Source organism: Anolis sagrei, chromosome 2, assembly GCF_037176765.1.
Source record: "Anolis sagrei isolate rAnoSag1 chromosome 2, rAnoSag1.mat, whole genome shotgun sequence".
NCBI classification, from domain to species: domain Eukaryota; kingdom Metazoa; phylum Chordata; class Lepidosauria; order Squamata; family Dactyloidae; genus Anolis; species Anolis sagrei.
The window spans coordinates 116,513,785-116,535,821 of record NC_090022.1 but is presented as its reverse complement, the minus strand read 5'-3'; the positions used below and the strand labels follow the sequence as shown (position 1 = coordinate 116,535,821).

The 22,037-nt window shown below is 41.4% G+C and overlaps 1 protein-coding gene across 1 annotated transcript in view; it reads left to right on the top strand.

Moving 5' to 3' along the window:
* Nucleotides 1-22,037, top strand: part of GRIN2C (glutamate ionotropic receptor NMDA type subunit 2C) — a 97,551-nt gene that overhangs the window by 62,954 nt on the left and 12,560 nt on the right. Inside the window, exons 6-8 of the mRNA XM_060764727.2 lie at nucleotides 1,513-1,681; nucleotides 5,536-5,689; nucleotides 19,734-19,859. Of these exons, the coding sequence (XP_060620710.2) occupies nucleotides 1,513-1,681; nucleotides 5,536-5,689; nucleotides 19,734-19,859 (449 nt within the window). The remainder of the gene's footprint in view (nucleotides 1-1,512; nucleotides 1,682-5,535; nucleotides 5,690-19,733; nucleotides 19,860-22,037) is intronic.

Below are 22,037 nucleotides of genomic sequence, written 5' to 3'. Positions count from 1 at the left end.
ACAGCACTGAAGGGAGGTGGCAGGAATGTATGTCCAGCTGTAGGGACATAGGGGAATGATTCTCTGCCATCACTGTCCTACTCTTCAGCAGCCAGTAAATGACTTTGCTGATGGGGATATTCAGCAGCTGAAAGGTAGATTGCAGAGGGTGAGGTAAAAAAGAAGATACCATTTAATTTTACCTGGCATAACCTTACACTTTATCTTTTTAAAAATGTGTTATTAGAAATACTAGGGCTACATGTAGCCAGGCAACCTTAGTCACCTGCTTCCTGAAGCCATCATCCAATTCTGTCAAACTGCAGAATTAGGCAAATTCTCATCTCCATCCTCCACAAGGCTTTTGAACAGAGGGGAGATAGGAACATAAGCATAGAAGGGCATGAATCAGGGAATGTCAATGCTCCCTAACTTGTAAAATCTCTCAGAAAAGTTGAGACTTCAGATGGAATGGCAAAACCATGCAAAAAATTTAGCAAGTCATATTGTAAGTTGGAACCTGGGGGTTCTCCTACAGGACTACACACAGTGCTTTTCCTGTACCAGAAGGGATTGCTAATGTTTCCACTGTTCCTTGGAGGGATGATCGCCTCTGCCTGCTGACTTGTTGAAAGAAATTCTATCCCGCAGCCTGCTTTTCTGAAGAAAGTTATTAGCATCTCTCCTGGTGGTAAGCTGAGAATGCTTCCTCTCTAGAGGTTTAGCAATGATTCCTAAGTACTGTTAATGCAAGAAAAGGCATTCTCTTTATGGTGGAGGTTACACTCTCTCTTTGATCAGTTCCTTGTGATTTAGGAGACATTACCTCAGTTCTTCCATCTGCATCAGTTCTGCCAGCAACTAGAAGCTTGTGGAGTTTGTTTTCCATCACTTCTTCTCATCCTCCTCCCTTTCCATTCCCTTATCCCCACTCCACACAAACAGCCTACTCCAGAACTTCACAATGGCTTAGGGTGAAATCAGGGGGAAAAGACATGTTGACAGCTGGAGAGAGCATAAACATTTATGTGTATTTAACTGTCTTCTGTAATGGCCATCAGATACAAAGAGGTACTCGTGAGGTAACAAAGGTGAGAACATCAGCCTTTATTGCCACTAACTCAGTTATACAGCTCGTTTTACAAGAAAATACCGTATCCTCTTATTGGGACATGCTCCATTATTCAGTGTCATGCTAATCTCTTTCTGATTCTCTGTTAATGTGTTTTTATGAAGGCAGCAGTTCTTCAGACTGTGGTGGGCACCTGAGGCTGCCAAGTCCATCTGGCTTTTGAGTTACAGCTCCTCTGAAGCAGAACAGTGGAGTCAATAGCTAAAATGTTGCTTTGAGTAGATAAGCAAAGACCCAAAGAGTTTGGTTCAGAATGTTGAGTGTGAGATTTGTTTATTTATTCATAACTGTTATTATCCCTGCCTTGAATACAAAGTTTCAGATTTGGTATAACCATAACAAAGAGAGAAAAGGACTAAATCTGCATGATCTATAAGCTTCTTTTCACATTCTTCTTTCAGTGGAGATGGACCCATGGACTCCTATACCAAGCTCTGCTGCAAAGGCTTTTGCATTGATATCTTAAAGAAGCTGGCCAAGACTGTCAAATTTTCATATGATCTCTACCTGGTGACAAATGGGAAACATGGGAAAATCGTAGATGGTTTTTGGAATGGCATGATCGGAGAGGTAAGGGAATAAAGACCCTAAAAATCAAAGTCTCTTAGAAATATTCCCTGTAATTCCCATAGGTTGAGGAATAGATACATCAGTGGTTCTCAACCTGTGCATCCTCAGGTGTTTTGGCTTTCAACTTCCAGAAATCCCAGCCAGTTTACCAGCTGTTAGGATTTTTGGGAGTTGATGGCCAATACACCTGGGGACTCACTGAGATAAATTAACCAATGTGCAAAAGATTCCAGATGTGGGACTTGGACTGGATAGTTATTGGTTCAACTAAAGCATTTGGTTCTGGCCTCTCTGGATAGTTGCTCTAGTGCTGAAATAGAAAAGGAGAGGCTTTTTTTTACATTCACTTTATGAGTCTCCTAAAGCTTCTATTATCACTCCTGGTTTGCAGGATGCTTAGGCTATGGGTGATAAAATGCAATAGGATCAGGCTGTTTTTCTCATGCTGAACTTGACAAGCTGCAAATAGGTTCACACTTGAAGACTTTTGTGCTACTATCTATTATATTTTCTTTTTTAAAAAACTTTTAGGGCACCAGTCATAGAATTGCTTATACACGTTAACAAAAGGGCCCATACTTTTGGAATTACACCACATCTCTGAATATTTTAGAGAAGGGACAGCCTCTAGAATTTAAAACTGAGGCCTTTTTGCACCATGCAATTATATTATGGTGCAAAATTCCACTTTGCACCATGATATAATACAAAGGCCTGGGAATTGTGGTCATATGATTTACTAACTGGGACGAATTACAGGGAATGATCAACCCCCCTGTTTAAGGAGCTCCACTGGCTGCCGTTCATCTTCAGGCCCCAATTCAAGGTGCAGGTTATTATCTATAAAGGTTTGGGACCTGCCTACCTTCGTGACCGCATCTCCTACCACCAACCTGCATGGTCCCTCCTATCCTCGGGGGAGGCCCTCCTTTCGCCCCTTCCTCCATCACAAGCTTGACTTGTGGGAACAAGGGAGAGAGCATTCTCCTCTGTGGTCCCCTGACTTTGGAAGTCATTACCTGGCGAGATTAGGCAAGCCCCCACCTTAGCAGCCTTCAAGAAGGATCTCAAAACCTGGCTTTTCTGGTGTGCCTTTAGAGAGTGACCATTTACCCCTTCTGTTGCTCCTCTCATAATGTTGTCCTCATATTGCACTTCCCCCACCTGTCCGAAAGCCTGTCTCTACTATTCCATCCCTTACGAACTTCTCCCTTACAAATACCTATTTTTCATTTTTATCTCATCCAGAGTTTTATCATTTTATGCTGTACATTTGGCCCGCCCATTGTGATTGATTTCTCATTGTTTTTTCCCCATTGTTTTATTGTACTCCTATGTTTTATTTATTTTACTGTGATGTTTGTTCTGTTGTTTTGCTTTTTTTGTTTTTGTTTTTGTTTTTTTGTTTTTTGCTGTAATGAAAGCTGCCCCGAGTCCCCTTTGGGGAGATGGTAGTGGCGTATAAATAAAGATGATGATGATGATGATGATGATGACGATTATTATTATTATGACAGCTCCTTCCTTCCTTCCTTCCTCCCTTCCTCCCTTCCTTGGATGCTATAAGATGTTGTCATGGCAGTTAAAATGGAATTGTAGTGCTATAACTGTGCAAGCCCCATTGTACTGATTAGAGTTTGTGCCTTTCACTAGATGCAAACAGGTATGGCTGAAGGAAACAGTTTTATCTGAACAGTTAGAAATGGAATAGAAATATTGAGACATTATTCCAAATTCAGCTTTATTGTGCCTCAGCCACTTTGCCACAGCCCCAGAAGAAGTCATAAATCCATCTGAAGTAGTGGTCTCTGATGCAGTTCAACTCACTGTGAGTCAGCAGAGCAGCACTAAGCGTCCTGATTGTGTTGTGCGTTGACAAATATAGCTAAACATCTCTAAGAGGGGAAAAATTGATAGAGCCTTGCAGAAATCAAGCAAGGAGTATTATTAGACATGCAGCCCTGTGTTTAATGGGATGCATTACCCCCCACTAGCACAAATAAGAATTAGTTTTGCTCCAGGATTTCAGCTATTAAATACTTCCACAAGAGAGAAAGTGGTAAAGATTCTGAAAAGTCAGGAAAGATCTGTGATCTACACCAGCCTCAGAAACATTTTTCCCTTAGCAGTGGTGGTCAAATTCTTAAAGCAATTTCTGTTCACTTTGGAAATGTAAAGTAGTCCTTTGATACAACCAAGCCTCTCCCTATTCTTCAAAATATTACAGTAATAGGATTTCTTTGACTGAGAGATATCATTTGAAATAGAAGCCTACAGGAAGTTAAAAGATGATTCCTAGTAGAGGATGCTGCATACTCTGGATGATGAACCAAAGTATGTAGCAGAGGGAGGAGAGGTTGTTGTGCAGTGTGGTTATGGGGAGCGTGGACCTGACGTGCATAGATGAAACAACTTGCTCTAAGGAGCTCCAGTGGGAGAGAGTGGATTGGGGCAGCAGGATAATGATGATGATGATGATGATGACTTATTACCCACTTGTCCTTGTGGCTCGAGGGAGAGTACAACATAGTTAAAACAGAGAGGTAAAACAAAGTACATATAACAAATACATACAGGTAAAATGCAACTTAAAATAGATTGAGGTGGGTGCTGGTATCTGAATGCTGCAACAAGACTTTGGCCCTATACAGGGTGCAGTGGTTTTAGTGTTGTGCTACAACTCTAAAGACCAGGGTTCAATTCCTGCTCAATCATGGAAAACCACTGAATGACCTTGGGGCAATCAAACACTCTCATGTCTTGAATGGTCACAACAACAAGCCATGGAGGGACATCATTTAGACTTCAGTTCAAAAGGCAGGATTGTCTTTTCTCACTGGAAGAGATGAAAGAGATACTGCTTGAGACAAGATAAGCCAAGAAAAGAGTTTACACTCTAGCTGAGACTGAGTTCTCTTGTACATTTTATGGTTATAGCTATTTGAGTGTTTATTTTACTACTACTGCCACTACTACACTAAAACAATATAATATACATAATTAAATGTTAGAAAGCATTTTTTAAGAAACCAGCACAGTTAATATAGTTTTGCACAATTTCAAAAGTTCTTCCTTTAAAACCTTTAGTTCTCAAATACCAGTTGGGATTAAAAGACTTTGCTTGCCAATGAAAGGACAGTGAGAAAGAGACATCCTTGACTACCTAGAAAGGAAGTTCCCTAACCTAGGAGCAATCAGTTTAGCTACCATATCTCCATCCTATAGAATCCTGGAGTTTATAGTTTGGTGATGCTTTAGAGTTTTGTGGCAGAGAATTTTAAATACTTTACAAAATTATATATCCAATAACCTATAAAGTAGCAAATAAAGTACCATAATTGTGTAGTGTGAAAGAGATCTAAGAACAACAACATACTAACTGTTGTTTTCAGGCGAATAGGCTCCTTTGAAATGTTGATGCATGCTTATGCAGAAGGAAGTCGAGTTAATTCAAAACAATTGGTTACTCATAGAATCATAGAATCATCAGGTAAATGTAAATAGCTCTGTAGCCAATGACTGGATTCCTACTGGAGTGTTGTGCCAGTGTAGTTAATGAAAAGCAGGAGGCAAAAGGCCAGAGGTTCAGCAACCACGCAGGAAGGCAAGCACTGGAGAAATAGGAGGCTCAAAGCTGGCAGATGTTGTCTGCCTTCCCTCACTGCTTCTGCTGTGCAACCATGGATAAAGTGCAGCTGCTAGCATTGCACACCTGGTTTAATTTTTTTTCATAAAAAAATATAAGGAAAGGAACCCACACGTATGAAATACTTTGCTTTATCGTGTAGAGCTTGTTCTCTCTGTGTGTAAGGAGATGTTATGCCATTTTCATTTTCTGTTTCTCAATTTTCAAGGTGTACTACAAGCGAGCAGACATGGCCATTGGATCCCTTACCATCAATGAGGAGCGCTCCCAAATTGTAGACTTCTCTGTACCCTTTGTGGAGACAGGGATCAGCGTCATGGTAGCCAGGAGCAATGGGACAGTCTCACCATCTGCTTTTCTAGGTATGAGCAAATTCCAACATTCATAAAAATGTTGAATATGGAGGCGGGGGGCTTCTATTCACTGTTCCAGCCATCCATCCATACCTTTCTCCTCAATATATTCCTGTTCCATTCTCTCCCCCAACTATTTCTCTACAACACCTCAATACAGCTTCTGAACCTTCTTAGTTCTTCACCTCATCACATGGCTCAAAATAAGCATCCTGTGACGCTTAGAACAATCTTCATGGAAAGAAACCCCACGGCAGCCATCAGACGATGTTGTAGTAGGCTTCCCGAGCAGGCGCCTCTTTCCCCATGTGAGCAGGAGTGGAGAGCTATATTTCCTTACAAAAAGATAGTAAATTGTTATATCCGTTGGCCAATAGTATATTTGGGATCTCCCCCCACAATAAAGTTGTGTACTTCTGCAAAATGCAAGGTTTCTCCATCCTGCTCATTTGTGCGTTGTGGGCACAGATGCTGCTACTTTTACATGTAAGCAACAGTATTCGTACTTAATGATAATGGAGGATTTGTTATGTTCCAGATATCTAGGCGCTAGTCATAATATATGATTATGACTGGACATATAATAATCTCCAGTTTCAGTTTTTAAATTAAAAACAGTGATCGGGGAAGGACAGGAGCATTTCTCAAAGACATTATATGTGAGTGTTCAGTGTGGTGATCTTGTTTGGTGGTTTTATTGTTGACTACTGTTGTGTCTACACCATTTTTACTGGCTGCTTCCTGTAATTGTCATGCAAATGATGATCTCAGCTAATAGAGGTCCAGATAGTAACTACATTGGCATCAAATGTGTTTAAAATGCATTTTAATTGAATTTATTATGTTTTAACTGTATCTTTAACCACACACTGTAATATTTAATTGTTTTTAATTATTGTATTCACTTTGTTTAGTGTAGGAGGGATAATGCTTTACATAAGAAATGGACAGTTAGTGTTGATAGTTGCAAATATAGAAGAACTCGCTGATTGATCAGAGACTGCAGGTAAAGCACAGTCAGGTGAATTGGATATGGAGCCCCTGGTGGCGCAGTGGATTAAACTTTTGTGCTGGCAGGACTGCTGACCAACAGGTCAGTGGTTCGAATCTGGGGAGAGTGTGTTGAGTTCCCTCTGTCAGCTCCAGCGGGGACATGAGAGAAGCCTCCCACAAGGATGGTAAAACATCAAAACATCCGGGCATCCCCTGGACAAATTCCTTGGAGACAGTCAATTCTCTCACATCAGAAGCAGCCTGCAGTTTCTCAAGTTGCTCCTGACAGGAAAAAAAGGTGAACTGGATGGAGAAACTGACAAAGAGTGATAGCTTGAGAGGTTAAGAAAAACGAAAGAGCAAAGTAAGCAGCAGCAAAAGAACAATGAACAAAGAGTGCATTTTATCTTGTTTTTGGATATGGCAGGAAAAGTCATGTGAATGGAAACACTAAATGGAAAGGGTATCACAGCAAGCTGACAGCAAGGTGATATTATCAGAAATAGAGCTGCAAACTATTCCTCTTTCCACAGCAAAAGAAAGATAGCAGAGCTTGGAAGAGTCAAAGCTGTCAAGATATATGATGCTCACATCATGCGATTCATTACAATCCTGTTATCTACCACATAAGATTATTCCATCAGTGAAGGAAACTCATTTAGGCTGGTATGATTTGTACTTAATAAACTCATGTTGGCCCCTAGTAATAGCTGTGCAGTTACTTCGAACTGTATTGTTTCATTATCTATTATAATTTACTTTTCAGAAAGATAAATTAAATTTAAGAGCTTATCATTTCTGTGGTATCAGTTTCCAATCTTTGGAAAAAGAAATCTTTGCCCTTTTCCAATGGAGAATTAGTTCATAGATGAAGCTCTGCAGAGAGAGAGGTTGGGGGGGGGGGGGGGGAGTTCTCTGGCTCTGGCATTTCTATCCTTAGGAATTTTAAATCAGGTTCCAAATGGAGATGTTCCCCTGAGATTTCGTGTAAGTCTTCTGATGTCTTTCATTGCTTAAAGTTAAACTAAATTAACTTTCAAATTCTGCAGTTCTGAGCCTAGATTTGTTTACATTGGGGTGGACAAAGGGTGGCCTAGCTTTATGTGGACCCTGATGCTTGCATATAATTAGTAAGTTTAGATGTCATGTCTGTCTGACAACAGCACAGCTATTTGGGGGGATGGAGTTGTCGTGTAGATCATAATTTTGACCAAAAGCCATTCACAAAACCCACCTTAGAAAATATGTGACACACCTCCCCACCCCAAACAGCAGTTTCTAGCTTCAATGTAACAATTGAGGTGTGTCCTGCAATATGTATTTAGTTGAAAGTGCCACAAGGACCTCATCTGCAGCGTTATACCAGAGCCCCCAGAAGTACCCATAAGTGCCCTGTCGCAGCATGTCCAGTTACAGGAAAATAGATGGACATGTTGTTGTTGAACTCCTTGTCCACCAACCATCTGGAAATGGGTGTGTTGCGGGTGGGGTGATGCAGCAGCATGGCTTGCAAGGTGAAATGGCCAGTTAAAAGAAAGGTCTGTCTTGAGACTAATAATAACAACAATAACTTTATTTTTGTATTCCTGCCTCCATCTTCCCAAAGGGACTCAGGGCAGCTTACATGGGGACAAGCCCAGTCAAACACAGATTAAAATATAACACAGTAAAGTTCATCAAAACAACATCATAAAACGATATGAAACAAACAACATCATAACACAGTATAAAATCAATCATCAAGCAAACAACCAATGACTTGATATAGTAAACAGTTTCTGGGCATGGGCGGGCAGTCTGGTGCAAATCAGTTATAAGGACAGGGCTGATGGATAAAGTGCAAAAGCCAAATGACAAAGATTAGGAATAGAGGGCAATATGAAGTAGAGCACTATATCTATGGGTAGGGACCAGTGCTAAAGTGCAAGGACTAGATCTTGGGTCATAGCTGGGGGCTAAAGTTGTCTGGGGAGCTGTCTAATCAAAAGCACAGAGGAACATCCACATTTTTAGATCTTTACGAAAGATGGACAGGGTGGGTGCCATCCTAATCTCCTTGGGGAGAGAGTTCCAGAGCCAGGGGGCCACCAATGAGAAGGCCCTTGAAATGCCCCCACTGTAGGGTTGTGGAAGGCTTTTTTACATGTTTTTTTTAAATGGGGAAAGATTTTGAAAAGTGGAGGCCATCCAGCCTCCTCCTATGCATCCTTACTGTAGTGCGAAATTTCAGCAACTCAGCGGTCCATTTAAGAAGGAATGTAGCTTGTGTGCTTAATGAAGCTCCATTATTATAGTAAAACATACATGTTAATGAGGATGAACATGAATCCGAGAATCAATGAAGTATTATAAGCTGAAGCTATAACTATTGACTTTCATGGGTTGTTTAGGGTTTAGGAACGGAAAGATTTTACCAACAAGCAGGCCTGTAGCCAGGATTTCGTTTCAGGAGGAGTGTGTGTGATTTTTTTTTTTTGGGGGGGGGGGGCTGAGTCTGAGTGAAAGAGGGTCTAGCCTAGCAAACCTTTTGTATCATTACCCCAATACCCCCATGCATATGGGATATATTGAGCATGGTGATCAGATCATGATATGAATAAACATAACAGTTCAAATAATGCACCAGTAAGGCCTTTTCGCGAACCACCATGAGAATTTCAGGGGGGGAGGGGCTGAAGCCCCTCAAGCCCCCCCCCCCCCCCCCCCCGGCTACATGCCTGCCAACAAGATTACTGGCAACTTCATTGGCTTGTGATGAAAATGAAATGTAACTAGCAAATTAACTCTTAACATTGCTGATTCAACATTGGGATCAAAGAAAGGGAATTTATATGATTTACTTAATTTAACCTGAAAATCAGTGGCAGAGTCAGAAAGATCATGCATGCTCACCAAACTTTTCATTTAGCAGATGGAGGAAGATAATTGAGATCAGGTGCAAGGAGGAAGTTTGTTAAGACTTTATCATCATTGCCTTCATTAAAGTTTAGGGGTCAAACAGTTACCACAGCATCAATGGTGGTCCTCTAAATTCTTTGGAGTCGGGTTCTTTGCAGTCTTTACATCATTCCAACACCATACAATCACCCGTCAAAAAGTCTAATATAACTCAGTTGTATTGCTATGATTGTGATGTTGTTTGTGTAGCTGACTCTTTTATTGACTAATTTGCCTGCAAACGCAGTTTACGGGAATGTAATATATTTTTATAGCTGATTGTATTGCTATGGCTTTGGGCCAGGAATTCTTTTGCCAGAGCGATTGCTGATAAATAGCCCAGGATTGTTACTTGATGTCTCTTTATGGACACTAATGGTTAGGCAGTGTCTTCAAACAGAGATCTTTCTGGAAAGGTTTTTATAGTAGAATTGTCAGAAATGGAAAGTGATACACGTATCTCTGTGCATTTGGGATGGAGAGGGACTTTACAGTGCATGTTTGTAAGTGAAGGGGCAGAGAATTAGGGGATACATAGTCATCAGGGATAGACCAAGGGTGCCTTCAGACTGCCAGTTCCACTATAAGTTCCAAGTGGAATTGCAATTGACTTTCTGCCAAATCAATCAGCAGGGGCTTAGTACTTAGAATACGTGTATTTCCCTTGGTTCCACCCACACTAGCAGATGGAACATAGTCATGCAGGCAGAGAAAGGACAAGTCTCCTTAAACATGCCATTTTGGAACCTTCTTTCCTGCTTGTATGTTTGCAAAGAAACAGCCATTATAAAATGTGCTGCAAAGCATCCTGTTGAGGACATATGGAATCTTAAGTCCAACATGGATTTGACAGGAGGAAGTATTCACTGCCACCTTCATACAATGACCAGCCAACACAGAAATCTCACCTTACTCCTATGACAGTCATTTTTTGCCCAAGGGAGGACGAGGGGGAAACCAGTGAAACTATAGCTACATTCTTACAATTGGACACACAATAACAATATCATCTTCTGGGATCTCTGAAAATGCCTGAGGAGATCCTGGAAGATGACTTTGTTGTTGTGCATTCAGTTGTAGGAACATAGCTGGATGCTTATGGATGCCTGTCTTTCTTCCTTGGCCACTAGGTGGCCAAGTCATAGGATTGCTGAAGGAAGGTGAAGAAGAAAGGGTGTAGTTCCATCTAGTCAATCTTTGCATTCATCCAGATATTGCAAGATCTCAGATCAAGTATGTTCAGGCTGTGATTGCTCCCTCTCTTCTGTACAAGGGCAATCAGAGGATCCAAGGAGCAGCTCCACATGTATCCAGTTATTGTCTGAGAGCTATCCATTTGCCCCAGTACTTACATTGGCACAAATGGGTTCCAAACTACTTATAGGAGTCAGTCTGTCTGTAGTTTCCATTGAGAACAAAACTGGACACTGCTCAGAGAATGAGCAATGCATGAAAATAAGTAGATAGGTCCTGGCTTCTGGCATTTTGTAATGCCCTACAGACACAACCTTAGGCCATTTCTGCCCACCAGATTATGTATCTGGAGGCCTTGTGCTTGATATCCTGTGGGATTTCCAAACTGCATGGAGAAGGGCTGATGCCAATGCATTTGCACACAAGCATATACACAGATTGTAGTGGTGGAGGCGGCTGCCTTAGTGTTGCCTCCTTGTGCATATGGATTTTATGTATAAAAATCCATGGATTTAATGTATGAAGTGTTTTGGAGGGGAGTTCTGAACTATGGGCAAACCCAGGAGCTTTGGTTTTGGTGTTCTGTATTACAAGATTGTCATACCCTTCAAAGAAAGGGTTACACCAAAGATGTGCTTACTTCCACTCTGCCCCGCTTCCTCGGTGATAATTTGTTTAATGCCAGGTAAGGACATTGACTTCTCATTGACTTCTCATTGGCTTTTATAACAGTCCCTCGAAGGCATTCAGGCAAGGCTTCCTTCCATGTGACCCTTCTCCTTCCTGTTGTGAAACCAAAGCTGTCACTCCCTTTCTTGCCTTTCTTCAGCACCCACCATCATCTATGCCAAAAGCTTGAGGTCATAAAAATATTTGCTTTGGAAATGGGTTTATAGTGGAAAGAGAATTATCACTGCAATTAATGCAGGGTTGAATAAAGGTTTGGTGGGTTACTAACTCTAAATTCTGGGGGGGGGGGGGGGATGGGTTTCTTTTTTAGAATATTACATACTTCAATATCCAGCGAGAAAATAGGTTAATGCAGCTACACATATATCAGAATCTTAAATGATAAATTAATGTTGGCACGTGGTTATTTAAGTGAGCACTGGCGGATGTTTCTGTGTAAGAAGAAACATATCCGGCTTTCTATCATTCAGTAGTTTAAAAATAGGTCCATATGTTACATTATGCAAGCTAATACCACACAGTGTGGTACTCAGCAAGTGAATTCCATCTTCTCCAAGGGATATAACATTATGCTTGCATATTCCAGGAAAATTTGAAGTGATATCCCAAAATTGCACCTTGTGCATATTATATGCAATGTGGCTCATCTAAAAGATGGTAGCATTTGATAAAGTGGGAGTCAGTGCAGAAAGGGGAAGACCACGCTTTAGATGGATTAACTAGAGCAAAGAAGCCATGGCCCTGAGTTTGCCTAAACTGAGCAGAGTAGTTGACCCAGGCCCATTCCACATAGCTGAATAAAATCCCAGATTTTCTGCATTGAACTGGAATATATGGCAGTGTGGACTCAGATAATCCAGTTCAAAGCAGATATTGTGGGATTTTCTGCCTTGATATTCTGCATTATATGACTGCATGGAAGGGCCCCCAGTCTCTTAAAGATCTCTCATTCAAGGTTGGCAAGAATCGGAGTTGACTTGATGGCAAATAACAACAAACAACTGCTTTGTATCTCTAGCCAATATATATATATATATATATATATATATATATATATATATATATATAAGGATAAATAAATTTCTAACAGTTTTCTGTCTTTATGTATGGAATCCTGTTGGTGACATATACTGGCATATCTCCAGTGTATGCCCTTTTTTGAATGTTGCAGAAGGAAGTATTCAGTACTTCATTTGTTTAATAGCTGCCAATGAAAAACTGCTTCCATTTAGAGGGAGAGCAGATGATACCTGGGTAGTTTCCAACTGTAGATTTGAAAAAATGAGCAGCCATCCTCTGAACTTCCACAACATGCATTGGAAGTTTAGTGTGAATTACCAAGATAGTACCTCTTGGGATCTGGGCTAATTCCATAAGAGGCATGGAGAACTGCTTAATTCATTTCAGTAACAAGTATACATTCATTGAATATCAACATCTGGTATGTCTAGTTGAAACAGGGGGAAATAGTGATATACCAGTGGGATATGTCTAATGTGAATAATCCCATATGGAAGATTTACTAGCAACATGTTCAGTAGGAAACAATTTTTCCTACTGATTGATAGGCAGGGATACTTGAGGAATTCTTTACAGATTTTGATATGAACTGCCCTTATCTGTAACTACCAGTCCGCTGGGACGTATTTGTCCAATTTCTGTGACACAATTCTTGGTTTTGATGAAGTGTACAAAATTTGTTTATAAATTATATTTAGAAAAGTACTCTGTGAAGGCAAATATATTTCAAAAAGCATACATTGTAAGGAAAATATATTCAAATTGCATTCCAAACAGGGGCGGCTCAACCCATTATGCAAAGTAAGCATTTGCAGTATAGTTGATTTTGCCCAGGAGCACTCTTGAGGCGCTCTTGGGGGAAAATAGACCTTGACATATACGAGTTGTAGTTACTGGGATGTATAGTTCACCTAAAATCAAAGAGCATTCTGAACTCCCCCAATGATGGAATTGAACCAAATATGGCACACAGAACTCCCATGATGAACAGAAAATATATATCAGTGATTGGTTGGTGGGGGGGGGGGGGGGGGCACCAAAATACTGTTTGCTTACCATTGAAAATTACCTAGGGCTGCCTCTGATTTCAAATTGTTATTTTTCTTATTGCTTTAAGAATTGCACATTAATCTGCATGGAATTGACTTATTCCCGTTTATAGGGTTGTTCATTGCTATGTATAGGTAGAGATAAATACCCAACATACAGCCTCAAAGCTATACCAGTAGGAATCCAGAAAGTTAACAGTTTAGTTCTAGCTGTTACACTTATACAGTGAACAAGCACCCCCCTTTGTGTTTGCATTTCCGCCTGAATGATGGAATGGAGAAATATGGTAGTTTCAGTTTCTCTCTGGTTTCTAATTTTGGTGTCTTAGGTTTGTCTCTGCATCAGTTTGCAAATATTTAAAGGCAATTCATCAGAATTCAGGTGTGCTTTCATACACATTTCTCCTATATTGTATAGAAATTCATTTAATATATACAATGGCAAGCAATTTCCCCCTTTTCTCCCCAATTCACTTAAATACATCTTTCCAAAAACTTCATCAGATGAAGGTCCAGAAGCCAGGGAACAGTGGGGGGAAATGTGGGCCAGCTCCCAGCTTCGTCCCCTTACCATGGTTTGTCATAAGCTAACATCCCACGACATTTCTTGGCTGTCCCTGGCTTCCTCCTATGTTGTCCCTGGCTTATTCAATGAGGATATGAGTGACAACTTATGACTCAGGGCTCCTTCTTGGTGTGCTACTGGCGCACTGCCAACATGTTGCCAGGACGGGGCCTCACCTAGACTGTGCACTAGGACGAGGGAAACCCCCCATCTGATGTGATCATAAATATATTTCCCCCCACATGTTTACAAGTGTTTTGGTTGGAGTCGCAACAAAGGGATTACTGTGGATATCTATGTTTTGACTGATGTAGTGATTTGGGAGAAGAGCAAGGTAGAACTACTTGAAGCCACACAATTCCAATGCCAACTCAATTGTTTGAGAAGTACAAACTCAAACCGAATGTGGTATGTGGAGACAGAGGGAATTATCCTACCCAACCATTTACTCCAGTTTTTAATTTGTATCCTTAAGTAAATGTTGAAAGATAGTTGATAATGAAAGAAACAGTATGGGGGTGTGGGAGGGTGGGGTGAGGAGGGCACTAGAGAACCTGAAGAGAGGAAGAGAGCAGCCTGTTTCGCTCTGGTTGTCTAAATCATCCATGCTTCCACCTAATCTTCTCCAGCTGGACCATAGTGGCCAAGGAGGATGAGAGTTGCCATTCAGTGTGTCTGTGGTGTACCAGATTGGGCCAGATGGATGCATAATGAGCAAAACTAAGCCTTGCGGAAACTGAAGAAGGGGTGGGGGTCCTTTTGCAATTGGCTCTCCCTCTCGCCTCCTCTCGGCATTCCCTCCCTGTCTTATCTGCCTCAAGATACTGATGAAATGCATCTGATGCCATCAGAAAAAGTTTCTGTCCTCCCTGACAGGGAAGGACAAGCTGATAAATGGGCCTCAGCTGCTGTATTTTGAGGGCCTGAATTAATCCCATCCTTCAGCCTGCCCTGTAATGCTGAAGCTCTCTCTCTCTTGTCCTCCTGCTCAGTCTGTGGTTGTCATTTGATGAAGGCTCTCTTTCTCTCCCTGTCTATCTGTCTGTCTGTCTCTCCCTCCCCTGCTCTTTTTGATTCTCATCTTTTAAAAAACACATTGCCTTTTTGTAATTGTGCAACTTCTCTCCAACTACCTCCCCATATTGAACATGGCCACATGGCTCAACAGGGAGATGGGAGAAAGAGATGTGGAGTCTCAGTCCGCAGTACTCCTCCCAGTTCATTGACATAAGAAAGCTGCAGACCAAGGGGACACACTCCCCTCTCTCCCATCACAAGGCAGTGGCAAGAGCTGCTTCCCACTTCCCTGACCCATGAAATCTCCAGGTGAAATGGGAGATTTACATACTGATAAATGTTTTGTAAAGCATCTGACTCAAGTTCAAATGGCAAAAGTTATTAATGATAAAGGCTTGGAGAGACTGCTGCAGTGGTCCAACAGGGAAGCACAGCATTCACCCCCTCCCCTCCTCTTCTCCCATCCCACTGTGTTTGTACACTACTTTTGTATTTTGAACTCCATTTGTAGTAACCAGGGAAACTTGAGAAGAAACTGGAACATTTTTGGAGTAATTGTAAAATCGGGGTAAGAAGGGATTCACTAGTACTGTCCCTGCCTAAATCAGGACAGTTGGAGAGTATAGGTTAACCATAATGGTTTCTCCTGCTTGTGGATTTATTTATTTACTTTGAAGTCCTGAGATGGGAACACTTTGTGGAAGGATTTCCACAATATTATAATGTTGACACCGGAAACAACACTTGGAACCAAATATGAACCGAGTATAAACTAAAATCTTGAAAAACCTTGTTGTACTTGCCTTGAAAGGTACCGTGATTAGTTTTGTTCTTTTGTTCATGAAAGATCAGCTGTTGGCTAAGGAATATATTCAAACACTTAAACAGTTGCTAACACCTTGATTTGCCTTGATAAACACAGTTGAATCACATTCCTTGGTGCCTATAAGCAGTTGGAGTGAGCCCTAAGCTGAAACTATCACATATTTGTTCAGTGGGGAAGTTGTCTTTTGTTTTCCTCTGAGTCTCAAAGAGGGTGACTTGCTCAAGGTCACTCGCTGGGTTGCCATGGCTAAGTAAGGACTCCACCTTGACCTTCAGGATTATAATCCAACATTCAAATCACTTCTGAAAAGTGACTGAAACTGGTTTCTCCCTGCCTCCCCAATTGTTAAACTCATGCTAAGGACACGCAAGTAGCTTTGGGGTGTGTTTGGTGAAAAATATTGAAATGACTTAGGAGTCTGTTCACATTGTACTGCTTTTAATCTGCTCTGGGTTTCCTAAATGTTCTGAAAACATTTCAACCTTGGGTCCTGGGTTGGTAAATTTTACTGACAGTCCTATATGATGGTCCCCACACCCCCTAGCCATGGCATACACAAGGTAACATTTCAGTGAGCAAATATTTGTATTCCTACCTTTTTGTGTGACTTATATACTCTTTATTCTTTCATCAATTTATGTTTTCATTCTATAAATAGCTGGAGTGTATCTGAGGTCTTCTCATCTTGGGGAGGAGCAATATTTAAAAATCACTTGCTATGTGAGTTTTCCTTTCTCACAAGTTGTCCCAGTTAGAGCTAGTGCTGGTGAGATTTCATATCACCCCAATTCTACAACAGCTGCACTGGCTTCCGATTGAGTACCGGATTACTTTCAAGGTGCTGGTACTAACCTTTAAGGCCTTATATGGTCTGGGGCTGACGTATCTGAGGGCCCGCTTATCCCCCTATCAACCCCAGAGATTACTTCGGTCCGAAGACCAAAATTTGCTTGAAGTCCCCAACATCCGGACTTATCATCTGTCCTCTACTAGGCAGAGAGCCTTCTCGATTGTGGCCCCTTATTTATGGAATGCCTTGCCAGTTGAAACCCGAACCATCCGAGAGCTACTTGCTTTTCGGAAAGCCTGTAAAACCTTTCTTTTCCGACAAGCTTTCGATGGGTGAATAACTCGGGACTATGTCAGTTCTTGTTTTTATTGTAATTTAAAGTTGGTTGTATTGTTTTAATCTACTGCTGTAAACCGCTCCGAGCCAAATTGGGAATGGTGCTATAGAAGTCAAATAAATAAACAAACAAACAAACAAACAAATATCTCTTTATTCTAGTTTCTGAATCTATAATTCCTGCCCCACCTGCCCCCCCCCCCCCCCCCGCCCTGCCTTTAGCTCTTTAGAATTTAGAGTTTGGAATATAACTCCCATAAGCCTCCTAACATGGGAGTTGTGAGCCGAAGCCCATGTTAGCCTAGCATTTTCCATTTTCAGTTTTTGAAAGATATAAAACTGAAGGGGAATGTGTATGTGTGTACATGCATGCATGCATGTATTAGGACTTTATGGCCATACATTAAATTATTAACTAAATGGGCCAGAAAGGAATGAAAATCTTGGCCAGAGGGAAATGGAACTGAGTTATTGGTGAGTAAAATGTGGGCTAGACAATAGTATTGCTAGGTGGATTTGTAATTGGTTAAGCAACCAAATGCAAAGGGTGGTCTCACCAGTGGTTCCTCTTCATCCTGAAAAGAAGTGGCTAGTGGGGTGCCATAAAGAGGGTTCTGTCCTGGCCAAGTGCTGATCAACATCTATATTAATTATTTGGATGAAATTTCAGAGGGCATACTTATCAAGTTTGCAGATGACACCAAATTGGAAGGGATAGTTAATCCTCAGGAAGACAGGATCAGAATTCAAAATGACCTTAACAGATTACAGCTGGGCCAAAACTAACAAAATGAATTTCAACAAAGAAAAATGTAGGATACTTCACATAGGCAGAAATAATGCAATGCATAGATATAGGATGGCCGATGCCTGGCTCGACAACAGTCCAAGTAAAAAAGATCTTGGAGTTTTTGTGGACAACAAGTTGAACATGAGCCAACAGTGTGATGCAGCATCTTAAAAAGCCAATGGGATTTTGGGCTGCAACAAGAGAACTATATTGTCTAGATCTAGAGAGGTAATGGTGCCCCTCTCTTTTGCTTTGGTCAGACCTCACCTAGGTATTGACAAACTGGAACGTGTCCAGAAGAGGGCAACTAAAATGATCAAAGGTCTGAAGACTATTCCCTATGAGGAGCACTTAAAGAGCTGGATATGTTTAGCCTGCAGAAGAGAAAGTTGAGACGAGGCATGATTGCCATGCTTAAACCTTTAAAAGGATGTCATAAGGAAGAGGGAGAAGGCTTGTTTTCTGCTGCCCTGGAAACTAGAACTCAGAGCAGTGTGTTCAAATAACAGGAAAGGAGATTCGGCCTGAACATTAGGAAGAACTTACTGACCGTAAGAGCTGTAGTGGAACTCTGCCTCAGAGTATGGTAGAAGCTTTTAAACAGAGGCTTGATGGCCATCTGTCTTTGATTGTGCTTTTCCTGCATGGCAGGGGGTTGGACTAGATTGCCCATGTGGTCCTTCCAACCCTATTATTCTATGATTCTATACTATGAAGGAGAAAACCAGCTCAAAAATGAAATGATGCCATTAAACAAAATCTGACTGGAAAAAGACCCCTCTAGATTTCAACATTTTTGTTGCTTATCTCTCATTTTTAACATGTGAAGAAGTGTCACAAATGAAGTGGATGCAGTGACTAATGTTTTTGATCAGAGATCATCAAAGGAAAATCTCTGGATCATCCTTTTTTCCAGATCCATTTCAGTCTGGATTCAGTGACAGCTTTGGTTGCTTTGGTAGATGACCTCTGCAGAGAACTGAACAGGGAGTATGTGTCCCTGTTGGTTCTCCTGAGCCTCTCAGCAGCTTTTGATACCATAGACCATAGTATCTGGAAGCCCGATCTGGTTGGAGCAACTGCCATGACATGCATTCTCACAGTGGTACATACCTTAGTTACCTCCCATCTGGATTACTTTAATGCACTCTATGTGGGGCTGCCTTTGAAGAATGCTCAGAAACTGGTCCAAAAAGATGCACTAGGTTGCTCCACTGGCTGCCAGTCATGTTTCCGGGCCCAATTCAAAATGCTAGTTATGACCTTTAAAGCCCTAGACCAGGTACTCTCAAACTGCGGCCCTCCAGCTGTTTGGGTCTTCAACTCCCAGAATTCCCGACAAGTGAACAAGATCATTAGGGCTTTTGGGAGTTGAAGGCCCAAACAACTGGAGGGCCGCAGTTTGAGGATGCCTGTCCTAGACGGCTCAGCCCCAGGCTGTTTGGCTGACTTCATCCCCTTGTTGAAACCTGTCTGGGCCCGGAGATCTTCAGCAGCCCTTCTTTTGGTCCCACCTCCATCTCAAGCTTGGTTGGTGGGAACAAGAAAGCAGGCCTTCCTTCTCCATGGCTGCTCCATGACTCTGGAACTTTCTTCTTCCCAGGGAATGTAATGTTTGTACATTTTGGGTTTGTTTGTTTTTTTGAAATTGTATCAGTTTTACTGTAAGTCACTTTGAGTCTCTTTTTTGGAGAGAAAAAAGCAGGGTAATAATAATAATAATAATAATAATAATAATAATAATATATTGGTGAGAGACATTTTGAGCTTGCATTGGGAGGGCATCAGTGGGCAGTCCTTAACCTCTTACACTCCTTGACCTAACTGGCTTCCTCTTGTCTTCTAGAACCTTACAGTCCAGCCGTGTGGGTGATGATGTTTGTGATGTGTCTCACTGTCGTTGCTATCACAGTCTTCATGTTTGAATATTTCAGTCCCGTTGGCTACAATCAGAATTTAACCAGTGGCAAAAGTAAGTAAGTTTCCAAATGATCCAGTGAGTGGGCTTTGCATAGGTATCTCCAGACCCTTTTATTACAAAAAGAGCAGGCTGTTACAGTCAGAAAGCTTTTGCCTGTTGAACATCTGTCAACTGTCATGAAGTTACGAAAACATGCCAAGTTTGGGAGGTGGAGTGCTTCCTCCCACTGTGATACATCCAGGCATGCTAGTGGGGTCTTAGGAACAGCTATGACTGTCAGGGGGAAGCAGATTTCAGTAACCCATAGAAAGGTTTGTCTTTATCAAAGGCATCCACAAGTCATCTGTTCCCCACAAGAATCACACTTTATCCCCCTTTTCAGCATCTAGTTTATCCCGTGGCACATTTACAATTAGGTAAATGAGGCAACTCAAATGTCCATAGCACCCTGTGGCAATCCAGCAATTAATGTGAGCCTGTTGCTACTTGGTGGTGCTGTGCCACTGGGCATCTATCCATGTGCATAGAGACCACAAATAAGATCATGGAAGTAGCTACACATCGAAGCACAGGTGACAGGCAGTTTGACAAATGGTGTTGATGACTCTGCCAAAGTAAATGTTGCAAGTGCTTGTTAATATTTTGCAGCCTAGACATGAATATATTTTTTTGAATTTCATGACAGGAGAGTTGTTGAACAAGCAAGTCCTCCAAATATCCAACTTTGCTCCCTGCAGTCTTGTACTAATGGGTGATGAGGCGGGGAAGCAGCTGTCTTTTAAGGGAATGTATACAAGTTTGTCTGCCTATGTCAAGATTGACCAGCTAGCTGGAGATGAAAACGAGTTTCCTCTCCATTTATAAAGCTATATAAGGAGAGAAACATTAGAGTGCAGATTTCCTCACACCTGCACGGTGAACAAAGTGGAATTACAACTATTGTGTAATCCTTAAAGATGCAGGAATCCTGCCTATCTTTGCATTTAGTAACTGACCGACAGGCAAAGCACAAAGAAGATGGCCATAGCCTGGAAATGTCACAGCCATGGTTCTGTTCTGAACCAATTCATAGAAGAGGACTCCTGATTGCAGAGTGGCTGGTTCTTTGGTGATCTGTCCATAGTGATTACAGCATAGATCACCCTGGGTTCTTACAAGCACTGTGCCAAAGTAGCTTCGCTTTCTACAGATACGACCCAGTTCTCTATCAGCATCTCTGTCTCTGAATTGTCAACTGCTGCCCAGATCATTCCGGCGGATTTGTAGGTTTGCAAGTAAACCATTGAGCACCCCCTCCTGCCAACAGCTTTCATGTCTTTGTGAGCTGGGGAGAAGATTGCTCACGGCTGCTTTGAGAAGCTGTCAGCCCCAGGCCAATTGCACCAGCCCTGTCCGTGATACAGGCTTATTAAAACTTACACATCCTGACATGTGTGTAATGAAAAGTCTGCTGTAGTGGTAAAAGTAAATCCATATGTCCATCCCTCCCTCCCACCCCAGTCTCACCGTTCCAGCCGTTTTGTCTTTCAGAATGCAATTTGGATGTCTCACCACTGGCTTTAGCAAATTTACTGGTGGCGGGACTAAAATGGAGTAAGAATTCTGGCAATTATGGAGAAACTAGTAACTACAAGGAAAAATACAAGCAAGAGCCTTAAGTGGAAATACACAGAGACACACATTTTAAAGCTGCCTTTACCCATAAAGCCTGTAAAGACTCCAGCGGAGTGTGATGCCCCATCTACACTGCCATACAGTGCAGTTTCTCAATGCAGTTTCACTACATAGAACTGGCAGTGTAGACTCTCATACAATTCAATGCTGTTAAACTGCTTTATGAAACTGCATTATATAGTGGTGTAGATGGGGCCTGAGTTTCTGAGACTTTGATGCTGTCTCCTTCCTATTGTAGTCTGATTCTTGCAAATTATTTTTCACTTTCTTTGTTTCAGAGTTTATAACTTTTTGATTGTCTTAGTTACAGCAATTTTAATTAGGAAATAACAGCAGAAACTCCTAGTTGTTAACATAAGATACGTGGACACATTCCAAACTCCAAACTCTTCTAACTTTCTAACATTCCAAAATTCAACTCTTCCTTTCCTTTAGCATGCCTAGAAATGCTGGGATCTATTTCATTAAAGTCCTATCTTCATGTTTTGGTTTTTGAGGCTTTTTCATGTAGTGGAAAAATGTGTGACCAGCACATTATTTTTTCTCTCCATCTTT